The sequence below is a fragment of the Pongo abelii genome, chromosome 5 (genome assembly GCF_028885655.2).
Source record: "Pongo abelii isolate AG06213 chromosome 5, NHGRI_mPonAbe1-v2.0_pri, whole genome shotgun sequence".
Taxonomy (NCBI): Eukaryota; Metazoa; Chordata; class Mammalia; order Primates; family Hominidae; genus Pongo; species Pongo abelii.
In genome coordinates this window covers 136513625-136525773 of record NC_071990.2, presented here as the reverse complement: position 1 = coordinate 136525773, position 12149 = coordinate 136513625, and the positions used below count along the sequence as shown (strand labels likewise).

The 12149-nt window shown below is 35.1% G+C and overlaps 1 protein-coding gene across 7 annotated transcripts in view; it reads left to right on the top strand.

Moving 5' to 3' along the window:
• Positions 1-12149, top strand: part of HBS1L (HBS1 like translational GTPase) — a 92823-nt gene that overhangs the window by 53811 nt on the left and 26863 nt on the right. For all 7 annotated transcript variants that reach the window (XR_008525800.2, XM_054556892.2, XM_024247926.3 and 4 more), the window contains 3 exon segments: positions 4793-5052; positions 5507-5672; positions 8613-8730. Coding sequence is in view for 6 of the 7 variants with exons in the window: in XM_054556892.2 (XP_054412867.2) it covers positions 4793-5052; positions 5507-5672; positions 8613-8730 (544 nt within the window). In the remaining variant the exon portion in view is untranslated.

Genomic DNA, 12149 nt, shown 5'->3' with positions numbered 1-12149 from the left:
TCTTATACCACTAGGTGGCAGAGGTAACCAGATTTTGGAGTGAGTCCCCGAATCATGGAATCATTAATTGAATTTTTTAATAACTAAAATATTTTTAAACTCTTTGGATTTTCATATTGAATAAATTGGACCATTGTAGCAAAGACATAAATAGGACCATTGTAGCAAAGACATATGATATGAAACATACGTACAATTTCAAATATGTAGTGAAAAATGGAAATACACCATACCGTGGTAGCACTTGTTTGTTCTTATCCCAGTCTCTAGAATCCTTCCAGGAGTTTTTATAGACAAGGGGAGTGAGTTGCTTTAAAGCCATTAATTTTTAAACTCTAAAATTTTTCAGAATTTTCAGTTGTTCAATAAATCTGTTACTTATAAATTATATGTATTTTGTCTGCCAAAATGATAAACATTGTTATCAAATATAAACAATAGGTTTTTACTATAAACAATAAATTTTTATATATATACTTTTTTTCTTTTTTTCTCTTTTCCCAAGTTATATTTTTTAAAAAATATAAACCCAGGAACCTTATTTTTTTTTTTCCTTACAATATTCTTTTGTCTAAACTAGTGAGGTATCATGAATTTTGGTTGGGAAGAATGTTTATCACCTGGTTCAATTTTTGGACTTTATAGAAACAAGACTTTATTCACTAGATTTCAAAGTCAATGAAGGAAAGGACTCCTTATCTAGGACATAGTGGGCATTCAGTATACATTAATTGAATGATTGGATGAATGAAAAAGTTAATTTTTATCATGAGTAACTTTAGCCTATTAAAATAATTTAGAATTCTGATTCAGTCTCAAAAAGCTTCATGTATGCCTTTTTTCCTTCTGAATTGGGATTGAGTTGTCAGAATTATAATTGCCCTTTTTGTCCTTATTCTTGAGTGCCATTTAATTCTGTTATGGGATTTTTGCATGGAGAGAGAGAGAGGAAATAAATAGAATACACAATTTATTGTTCTAAGGATTTTATAATCTTAGTGCAAAAGATTTTTCAGAAGTCTTAACATGCAAATGAACCCAAATTAATGTATTATATTAGAAGTAAATGCATAGGTATCTAAATGAATAATTATAAAGATAATGGGTAATAAATGTATCAATAAATAATGTGCATAATTTTTGAAAACTCTGTAAGTACAATGCAGGCCTTTCAGAATTTTATGACTATATTCTTTGTGAGGCCAGGGACTGTTAATGTTCATCACTGTATTCCTTTTACAGAATAGTTATTAAATATTTATTTCTCAGAATCCTTGGAGAAATACGTATTATTTTAAAAATAAACTTGCAAATAACATAAAGATAAAAAATACACGCATGAGGCAACATTTTGATGTGGCTCTATGGGAGAAGTCATTAGAATGTGAAAGGTCTGCAGTTGTAGATCGAAATACTCAGAAATGCTTAATAGTGCTCAAGGCCAACCAAGTTGCACTATTACAGGATTTTTTTGAGATTTATGATAGGGATAGCACTTAGGCTATTCTGGGTTAGTCTTAAGAAAGCATATAGAAACACAGGGAAACACTTTTGAGTCAAGATTTCAGCATCATAGGTTTCTACGTAGTGTGATTCTCAGTGGTGTCTTATTTTAAAAAGGATATGGCTGGGTGCAGTGGCCCATGGTTGTGATACCAACACATTGGAAGGCTGAGGCAGGAGGGTTGCTTGAGCCCAGGAGTTCGAGGGAGCTATGATCCTGCCATTGCATTCCAGCCTGGTCGACAGAGTGAGATCCTGTCTCTATTTGGAAGAGAAAAAAAAAAAAAGGATAATGCATAATGCATTGCTTGGAAGGAACTGAAACAGCAAACTTTCTTTTTCTTTAATAATATTAAAAATAGTAGATGCAAGTAAGTGCATGTAAGTAGAAATGGAACATTGCATATAGAAGAAATATTCTTTTAACCTCTTAAATCTCAGTTATTCGCTTCTAAGTATTTAACTCAAGAAGAAAGATTAAACCACTAGATTCATGTATAGTTTACTTTTAGAAAGGTAGTTTAGAGAAAAAAAAAGACTAGTCATTTTATAATATTAGATAAGTGTACAGGGTGGGTGTTGTGGCTCGTGACTGTAATTCCAGCACTTTAGGAAGCTGAGGTGGGAGCATCACTTGATCCTAAGAGTTCAAGACCAGCTCGGGCAATATATTGAGATTACCCCATCTCTACCAAAAAAAAAAAAAAAAAAAAAAAATTAGCTGGGTATGGTGGTGCATGCCTGTGGTCCCAGCTACTTAAGAGGCTGAGGTGGGATCATTTGAACCTGGGAGGCCAAGACTGCAGTGAGCCGATATTGTACCACTGCGCTCCAGCCTGGGCAACACAGCGAGAGCGAGACCATCTCAAAAAAAAAAGAAAGAAAGAAAGGAAGAAAGGAAAAAAGCTTACAAAATGATACCAGAAAGCACCTGAAAAAAATTCAACCAACTTATTCTTTCATTCATATCAGTCAGTAATTAATTATAGGCCTGAAATCCAAATGGTCATTTTTAGACCTTATCTTAGATATTTTTCCAATCTTAAAACATTGACTTTTATTTCATAATATGCAGAAGTTTTTTTTACTAAGGGCAGACTTACCTGGAATACTTTTCTAATTACTTTGGTCATTTCCCACTAACACTGTAGAATTTTAGTGAATTAATTTACAGTTTACCTAAGATTTACTTAAAAAGGGCCGGGTACAGTGGCTCACGCCTGTAATCCCAGCACTTTGGGAGGCCGCGGCAGGTGGATTACTTGGGGTCAGGAGTTCGATACCAGCCTGGCCAACATGGTGAAACCCTGTCTCTACTAAAAATACAAAAATTAGCCGGGTGTGGTGGGCAGCGCCTGTAATCCCAGCTACTTGGTAGGCTGAGGCAGGAGAATCGCTGGAACCTGGGAGGCAGAGGCTGCGGTGAGCTGAGATCGCACCATTGCACTCCAGCCTGGGTGATAGAGTGAGACTCCATCTCAAAAAAAAAAAAAAAAAAAAAAAGAAGATTTACTAAAATGGAAATGCTATCCTGAAAGCCAGAGGAAAACAAACCTTTCATGTTATTGAATTACAAATGAAATGATCAAGTCAGCCCTGTTTTGTGAAGCCCTTCCTATTCTGGCAACCCCTCTGAGGGCTGCCTGGATTTGGTGGGGGAGCTGAGCTTCAAGCCCCTGCCCATGCTGTCCACCATAGCTGTCTGCTTTGATCTGTTTTCCTTATTGAATTTAATGTAAGCTTGCCTCTGAAGAAAATGTTTTGCAGCTAAAAACAAAAAGGTCTGGGGCCCGAGATTGTGATTTCTCCCAGGACTGATCCAAACCAGAGCCTATGTCTAGTCATAGTAGATCACTTGTATTATAATTTGTGGGGCTTTTAAAATTCTTCTAAGTACAGAATTGTCAAGTTTTGGTTTTAGAACTAGCTGTGGTCATTCAAACAAATATTTGCAAAGTATAGTCTGATTTCACTTAATTTAGCTTGTTAGAATCCTTTAAAAGTATGGGAACATTTTCTGCGTATTACTGTTTTTACCTACTAGTTTAAGATGAAGTACATCTGTCTAAGCAGTGCTCAAAAATGAACACCTAAATTGGTTAGTGGAGATTTGAAAAAGCAAAATAAAATGAGAATGGATATGTGGCTTTTAATAAAGTTGCAAATATAACTATTGTGACTCTTTTCCTGAGGCATATTGTGAAGGGCTAATGTTGGGCATGTAAAAATGCCCTGACAGGGAAAAACCAATGTATTTTTTGTTATAATAGGCAAGAAGAAAATAGATGTGCTTACACATATCCATCATGCTACAATCTTAAATGATTATTATAAACTGCTTTCTATATGTAGTTTCTCTGCCAGCTCCACATAGAGTTGGATATAATTGGTTTCATTCTTAATAACTTCCAATTTAACCTGCTCTTTGTCCTAATTCTGTTTATCCATAGTTGTTAAAGGAAAGTGACGCATATCATACATAGTCTGATTATTAGGTCACATTCCTTATAGCTATTCACAGAGTTGCACTGGTACTAATTTCTATGTGGAGTGTCAACGAGCTCATGAAGAACTAAGATCAGTGTTTACTTTTGTCAAGGAAAGAATAGGTTAAGCTGGGCAGTCTTGTTTCTCCTTTATATATGTGAGTTCTTCACTAGATTGTAATCTTTTGAGAGTGGTAGTTAACTTCTTAATTTCTATGTCATTTTCTTTTTGACATCAGTCCCTAGTATATGTTGTAGTTTTTAATAAATCAAGTGTTTGTTGAATTAATGAATTAAAGCTCCACTGTCAAAAATGTTTATGAACTGTAGTCATTTAGAGATATCTCCCCTCAGGGTAGTGTTTGAGTAAAAAAGATCATAAGTCTATCATGTTGGAAGGATGAGTTGAAGTAAAACTATATTTTAGTACTAATTCATCTCCAGTAATATATTTGGTGTCATTTTTACAAAATATCTCCTTTATACCATTGATTTTGATAGGATGGATTATATGGCCAAGGCTGTGGGCTTGATTTTGAATTTCAGTTATTTTTCAACATATTTTCTTCTTATCTTCATTTTTGGTACACTGTTTTTTGCATGGGATCTTCCACGGTTGTATTTGTGTGGTTTGAGTCTAGCTACTTATCATTTCCACCTTAACAGACTTTAGCTACTTAGCAGAGATTATTTTTGGTCTGGAGCATAAAGGATTATGAAGAAACAGCTTCTCTGCCCTTCTGACATTGTAGGACATCAATAGAGTTGGTTTAAAATACTTTTTTCCTATCTGCCTTCTGTAGAGTATCGTCTGAAGAAAACGGTCATAGTTTCCACACACCTCAAAAAGGACCGCCCATTGAAGATGCCATTGCTTCTTCCGATGTTCTTGAGACTGCTTCTAAATCTGCTAATCCACCCCACACGATTCAAGCATCAGAAGAGCAGAGTTCAACCCCAGCACCGGTGAAAAAGTCTGGCAAGCTGAGGCAGCAAATAGATGTGAAGGCGGAACTGGAGAAGCGGCAAGGAGGGAAGCAGCTACTCAACTTAGTGGTCATTGGTAATGCTCTTTGTCCCTCTGGATCGTCAGCCAGCCATGCCTTAGCCTGCCCATGTCTGGTGGCAGCATGGAAACTCTGAGTTTCTCCATGGGTGGAATGGACAGAGAGAGAGGAGGCACAGCCTCATAATGTTTTCTAGTCACCTGGGGAGAGATAATGCCAAGTTACCAAAGAGGTCATTACACTTGATTGTGGGATTTTTCATTTTGTGGACATTTTGAAATTGGCGTGTTTTGTTGACAATTTTAATTTCCAAAAATCTGAGAAAATCCCCCCCCCCGCTGTAAAGAGACATGCTCTTTTTTTTCTATTAGATGTTTTAACTGTCATTTGATAAATACTGGTATTACTGTAAACCACTGACATGAAATATTGAATTACACATTTATGCAATGCCTCAGTGTGAACATCTGAAAATGTACCTGGTATTAATCCTGAATCAATTTTCTTTAGGTCATGTTGATGCTGGGAAAAGTACTCTGATGGGCCATATGCTTTATCTTCTGGGTAATATAAACAAAAGAACTATGCATAAGTATGAACAGGAGTCTAAAAAGGCTGGCAAAGCTTCGTTTGCATATGCATGGGTCTTGGATGAAACTGGCGAAGAAAGGGAAAGGTAGTCACTATATTTCAAAATTTTCAGTTTGAAATCATACAGTCTTCTAAAATAAATGTGTAATATGTGTTGAATTTGTAAAACATGAAATACTTTAGACATTATTTTTAGAAAATAGCTCTTAAATATCAGAGAAATATTTTGACTTTTTTGTTGTAATTTGCATACTGTTTTTACTCTTCTGACTTTTATGGAAATAGATTAAAACAATGTTTAAAAAAACAAAATAAAAGCCATGCAGAAAAAAAACAGTAAAAATCATAAGCTGATTATTCTATGGGATAAGTTTCAGTTGTCACTTCCCTAAGTATTTGTCAAATTGCCTTGATTTTGAATTAAAATTATGAGTAAGACTTTTAATTTCATGTCAGCTTACAAAGGAAAGGTAACTGTAGTAAAACCTCTTCTGTGTAGAATCTAAATAACCAGCAAATTCAAATTACCAAACAATTCATTTTTATACTTTACATATTATGTTTTTATGAGACAGTCAGCAAACAAGTAATTCTGTAGCTATAATGCAGTCAGTTACTCCTCTGTCTCTGCTACTGTGTTGAGTGCTAATTTTGGGGAGATTCTAGTAGGAATATGCAGCTACTCATACTCTGGTCAAAGAATAGTATTTCTTTTGAAGTCTTTTTAGAGTGTCAGTATAGATCATGTTAGGGTTGTTAGGGTGGGAGAGCCAAAGGACACCTTAATAATTAGTGAAATGGCAGATATATCATCTGTGTCAAAATAATGACTCTTTACAAACTTATAAAGTCCTGTGGAAGTCCTAAATTAACAAGGAGATTAAACTGTGTTCCCTGATGTCTTCAGTCTGATTATTGGAGAATATATCTGGATTTGCATGCCTTTTTAATGTGTATTTTCTTGCAGTCTTGGATAGTCTCCATTATAAACATATAAGGTAACACTCTGTAAAGCAGGTCACAGTATTCCTTAGCTCTTCTGATAAACCAGAATTTGTATCATAATGGTTTCTCTCTTTGTGGGTGTCTTTAGTTCTTTATAGTATCACAGACCTGTTTTCTGTCCTAGTAAGAAAAATTAGCTAGACAGTTGCCAATTTTGGAAAACAATGTAATTGTATATGATGCAATATTAGAAGCCTAAATAATTTTCACCTCTCAGTTTAACAAGCACATTATTAAAGTATGTGGCTTTTTAGTTTTCTTTGCATTATCTAGTAAGCAGGTAAAGACATTGAGAACAGTATAATTTAAGTTAGAATGTTTACTTGAATTTACCTAGTATCTTAGTTGAGCTGGCAAGTGAACTAATAATCTATTTGATTCCTATAATGGTCAGTCATTTTAGCTTTTTTGATAATACATCTATTGATTGGCTTTCATATTTTTGCTGCTGCTGGTTTTTTATTGCTCAGCATGATATAAGTTTTAGAATATTTCTTCATTCCATAGATAGCAGGTGCTTCCAGGTACATGATGGGAGTTTTAGCTTACCACCATATGTTCCTTAATAGCATTTACAAAATGTAATATGTTGCTTATCCCGCCATGTTAAATATTTGTAAATCCCCTGGTCTTCTCAGATACTGAAGAACAGAAATTAGTAAATTGAGTGACATTTCATATCCTTAGGATTACAAATTGAAATCAGAGCTGGGTCAGCAGAGTATACCCAGGTCAGTCTAGGGAGGATCTCAGAATAAGTCTTAGTTCACCATTATTCTGAAGGTGTCTGTGGTCCCTAGAGTATTTGGGAATTATTAAAGAGAATTAAGCGTCACTTTAGCAAACTAGGATGGCCCATGCTTTCAGATTAAACTAAAATGGCTTGATTAAGGAGACCTACAGTTACTTTATTGCTAGGGCAAACCTATAGTTCATTATTCTAATTGTTGTACTCTTTTGGTAGTAAAAGCGAGTATTATTATTTCTTACTTTGAGTGATTCTGGGGCAAACCTAGTTTATTGCCACATGATTTCCCTGTCTAAATTCCTGAGGCCTAGAATGACTGAGTGCCCTTGTAGACCTTCCTTGGGCCTTCTTATACAGGTTAAGCATCCCTAATCTGAAAATATGAAATTTGAAATGCTCCAAAATCTGAAACTTTGAGTGCTGACATGACATCACAGGTGAAACATTCTACATCTGATCTCATGTGACAGGTCACACAAAACGACTGAAAATGTTGCATAAGATTCCCTTCAGGCTATGTGTATAATGTGTATATGAAACAAAGGAATTTTGTGTTTAGACGTGGGTCCCATCCTCAAGATATCTCATTTTGTATATGCAAATATTCCAAATCCGAAAAAGTCTGTAATTTGAAAAGCTTCTAGTTGCAAGCATTTCACTAATCTGAATCTACATTTTTGTGGCTGAAAAAAGGCACTATGTTGGTCTCCAAAAGAATTAAATAGGATACAAAACAATCTGCTGTTCATCTGTCTCTGTTTTTTAAAAATTAGGCATCTGCTTTGATATCTTATGTTTTCTAAATATGTAGCATACTAACCAGCCTTGCAAATTAAGTTTTATAAGCTCATTTCTATAATTAGTGAAGCATAAGCATAGAACATGAAGAAAATTACCTCTCGGTCGTGGTAATTTTACATTTATCTTTTCTCATATGCAGTATTTTCCCCCCCATTTAGAGTTGTCCCCATGTATCTTTCTTTCTTCACAATTTACACTATTTCTTACAAAACAAATAAGATAATAGGGCATAACTATCATTTTTATTGAGCTCTTACTTTGTCCTCCCTTTTGTGTTAAAACCATATGGATGCACTTCTATTATAGCAGAAATTCCAGCCCTGATTGATAATTTAATTATTCAAAAATAATGGTCTATAAGAACAATTTCCATTTTTACCTAAGAATGTAGATGGTCATGTAGACTATTATTAATTTACTCTGTAGCACTATTTACATCGTACATTCTAACCATGTTATGTTTTGTTTAAGGGGAGTAACCATGGATGTTGGTATGACAAAGTTTGAAACCACAACCAAAGTTATTACATTAATGGATGCTCCAGGCCATAAGGACTTCATTCCAAATATGATTACAGGAGCAGCCCAGGTAACTGCTGTTTTCTTCACTATAGTGTACTGATTGTACTTTACATAAAATTTCCTGATGCTGAGGTTACAATTCTAGGATTCTGACTTTTAAAATATTTTAAAATTAAAAATTTTAACCTTTATAAAGCTTGAACAAAAAGAGCAATATTGTATTTTTCATGATCTTTTTACCTGTACTTTGTAAAACCTTTTAAAATTTCTTACAAAGGAACAAAATGTATAAAAGCTATGAGTTTCTTTATCGTAAAAGTAATGGTGAAGGACTTGATGAGTATAGCTTCGTATTTCCTTTATTGATAAGTTGGCCTGAGTATTTCAAAATCTGCCTTATGTCTTTCAATATATTCAAGTCCTATATCTTTTTAAAGAGCTTGTTTATGCAGAAATAATGAAGCTTGAGTATTTTCGCCCAGTGGTTTATTTACTTTCTTTATAATATTAAAAAAGCATTGCAATTTGTAAATTACATGATTCTTAATAAGAATACTGCAAAAAATCAAGTATAATTTGCATTCATACATCCCTTAATGATAAGGAAATATTCTGAGAAGTGCGTTGTTAGGCAGTTTCATCATTTGTGAACATATTAGAGTTTACTTACACAAATCTGGATGGTAACATCTTTTATACACGTAGGCTACATGGAACCTATAGTTCCAAGGCAACAAACATGTGTAACATATTATTGTATTGAATACTGTAAGCAGTTGTAGCACAGTGGTAAATATTTGTGTACCTAAACTGATCTAAGCATATTATAGAAAACGTACAGTAAAAATAGGGCATAAAAGATAAAAAATGGTACACCTGTATAGGGCACTTACCATGAATGAAGCTCGCAGGACTGGAAGTTGCTCTGGATGATTCGGTGAGTGAATGGTGAGTGAATGTGAAGGCCTAGAACACAACTGTATACTTTACAAACACTGTACACTCAGGTGACACTAAATTTATTTAAAAATATGTTTTTCTTTAATAGTAAATTAAGCTTAGCTTACTGTAGCTTTTTTTACTTTATAAACATTTAAATTTTTTTTAACTTTCTGACTCTCTTATAATAACACTTAGCTTAAAGCACAAACATGTTGTACAGCTGTACAAAAATATTTTCTTTCTGTATAGTCTTATTCCATAAGCTTTTTTTAATATATATTTTTTACTTTTTAAACTTTTTTTGGTGAAAAACAAAGACATAAATACGCACATTAGCCTAGGCCTACACAGGATCAGGATCATCAGAAGTGAAAAATAGTAAGTACATAAACCACTATCATAGTTATCATTATAAAGTACTATACATAATTGCATGTGCTATATTCTTTTATACAATTGGCAGCGCAGTAGATTTGTTTATACCAGTATCATCACAGATACATGAGTAACGCATGGTGCTATGACATTGTGGTGACTACGACATCACCAGGCAATGGGAGTTTTTCAGCTCCGTTATAATCTTATGGGACCACCATCGTGTATGTGGTCCATGGTTGACCAAAACGGCATTATGCTGTGCATCACCGTAACTTTAAATGATTAAAGCAATGAAAATAGCACTGCACATATAGGACATTGATTTCTCTCATAATGGATGATTACTGGAAAACATGAAGAGTTAAAATAACTTGACTCTGTTACATGGCAAAAACATGACTTCAAGCAATTAACCATTTTCTGGGATCTACTCATTAAAAGATTAATTTTTTGAGACAGAATCTCACTCTGTAGCCCAGGCTGGAGTGCGGTGGCACAGTCACCAGTCACTGCATCCACAACCTCCCAGGCTCAAGGGATCCTCTCACCCCAGCCTCCTGAGTAGCTGGGACTGCAGCCATGTGCCACCATGCCTGGCTAATTTTTTAATTTTTTGTAAAGATGGGATCTCACTGTATTGCCCATGCTGGTCTTGAAATCCTGGGCTCAAACAATCCCCACCTCAGCCTCCCAAAGCGTTGGGATTACAGGCGTAAGCCACTGTGCCCAGCCAAAAAGAGAATTTTAATATGAACATTTGTCAACCAAAAAGGATATTGTATGAATACATTATAATATATTTGAAGATAAACAAGAATTTTTTGATACTATTTTAGAAAGTTGACATGTAATTTTAGAATATTAATTCAAGATTCATGGACTGAATGTGATAAAAGATTGAAATAAAGTAATTATCGCTATTAATTGAGTATCTAATGTGGACCAGATACTGTATTAGGTGTTATATGCATTTAGTTTAGTATAATCTTTATAACAACTCTAGGAAGTGTATATTATCACCATTTTAAATTAGTATACAATCATCCCACCATGTGCATGGATTTTGCATTTATGGATTCAGTCAACTGTGGATTGGAAATATTTGGGGGGTGAAAAATTCCACAAAGTTCCAAAAAGCAAAATTTGAATTTGCCACACACTGGGTACTGTGTTGAATCCATGCAAATGAAGTGATGTGTAGGCATTGTATTAGGTATTACACATAATCTAGAGATAATTTAAAGTGTGTGAGAGGAAGTGTGTAGGCTATATGCAAAGGCTACCCTGTTTTGTGTAAGGGACTTAAGCATTCATAGATTTTGGTATCCACGGGTGTTGGGAGGTCTGGAACCAATCCCTCACTGATACTTAGGGAAACTGTACTTCTCATTGCATTTACCAAATAATACAATATAGTTTTGATTTCTCCTTATATGTGTATATGTATGTGTGTGTGTATGTCTGTGAGTCTTTCTCTTTTTTTTTCATGATTACTTATTGAATACTGGCTGTGTAGCAAGCACTGGGGTAGCAGTGTGGGAATGCAGTGCCTACAAAGCACTGATAGTTTAGTGGGCGAGACAAACACCAGAAGAAGCAGTTGTAGTAAAAAATACTTCTGAATTCTAGAACCTTAGAGTCCACAGTTATTATAAAGATTGTTTATTCCAGGCCCAGGTGTGGAGGCTCACGCCTGTAATCCCAGCACTTTAGGAGGCTGAGGTGGGCAGATCGCTTCAACCCAGGAGTTCAAGACCAGCCTGGGCAACAGGCAAAAGCCTGTCTCTACTAACAATACAAAAAATTAGCTGAGTGTGGTGGCAGGTGCCTGTAGCCTCACTTACTCAGGAAACTGAAGTGGGAGAATCACCTGAACTCAGGAAGTTGAGGCTGCAGTGAGCCGTGAGGAAAGGGAGTAAGACCCTGCCTCAAACAAAAATCATTTATTTCAAACTCTTTATGGAATTATGGTGAGAAAGGATTTTAGAGATCATCTAATTGAATTCCATTATGTAACAAAGAAATAAAGAGACTCAAAGATGTTAAGTAACTTGCCGAGTGTGCAAAATATTGCAGTGGACTTTGGGGACACAGAAGCATACAAGACATGCTGCCTCACCTCAGGGAAATCACAGCGTGGAAGACAAGATGTGAAGATGAAAGGCT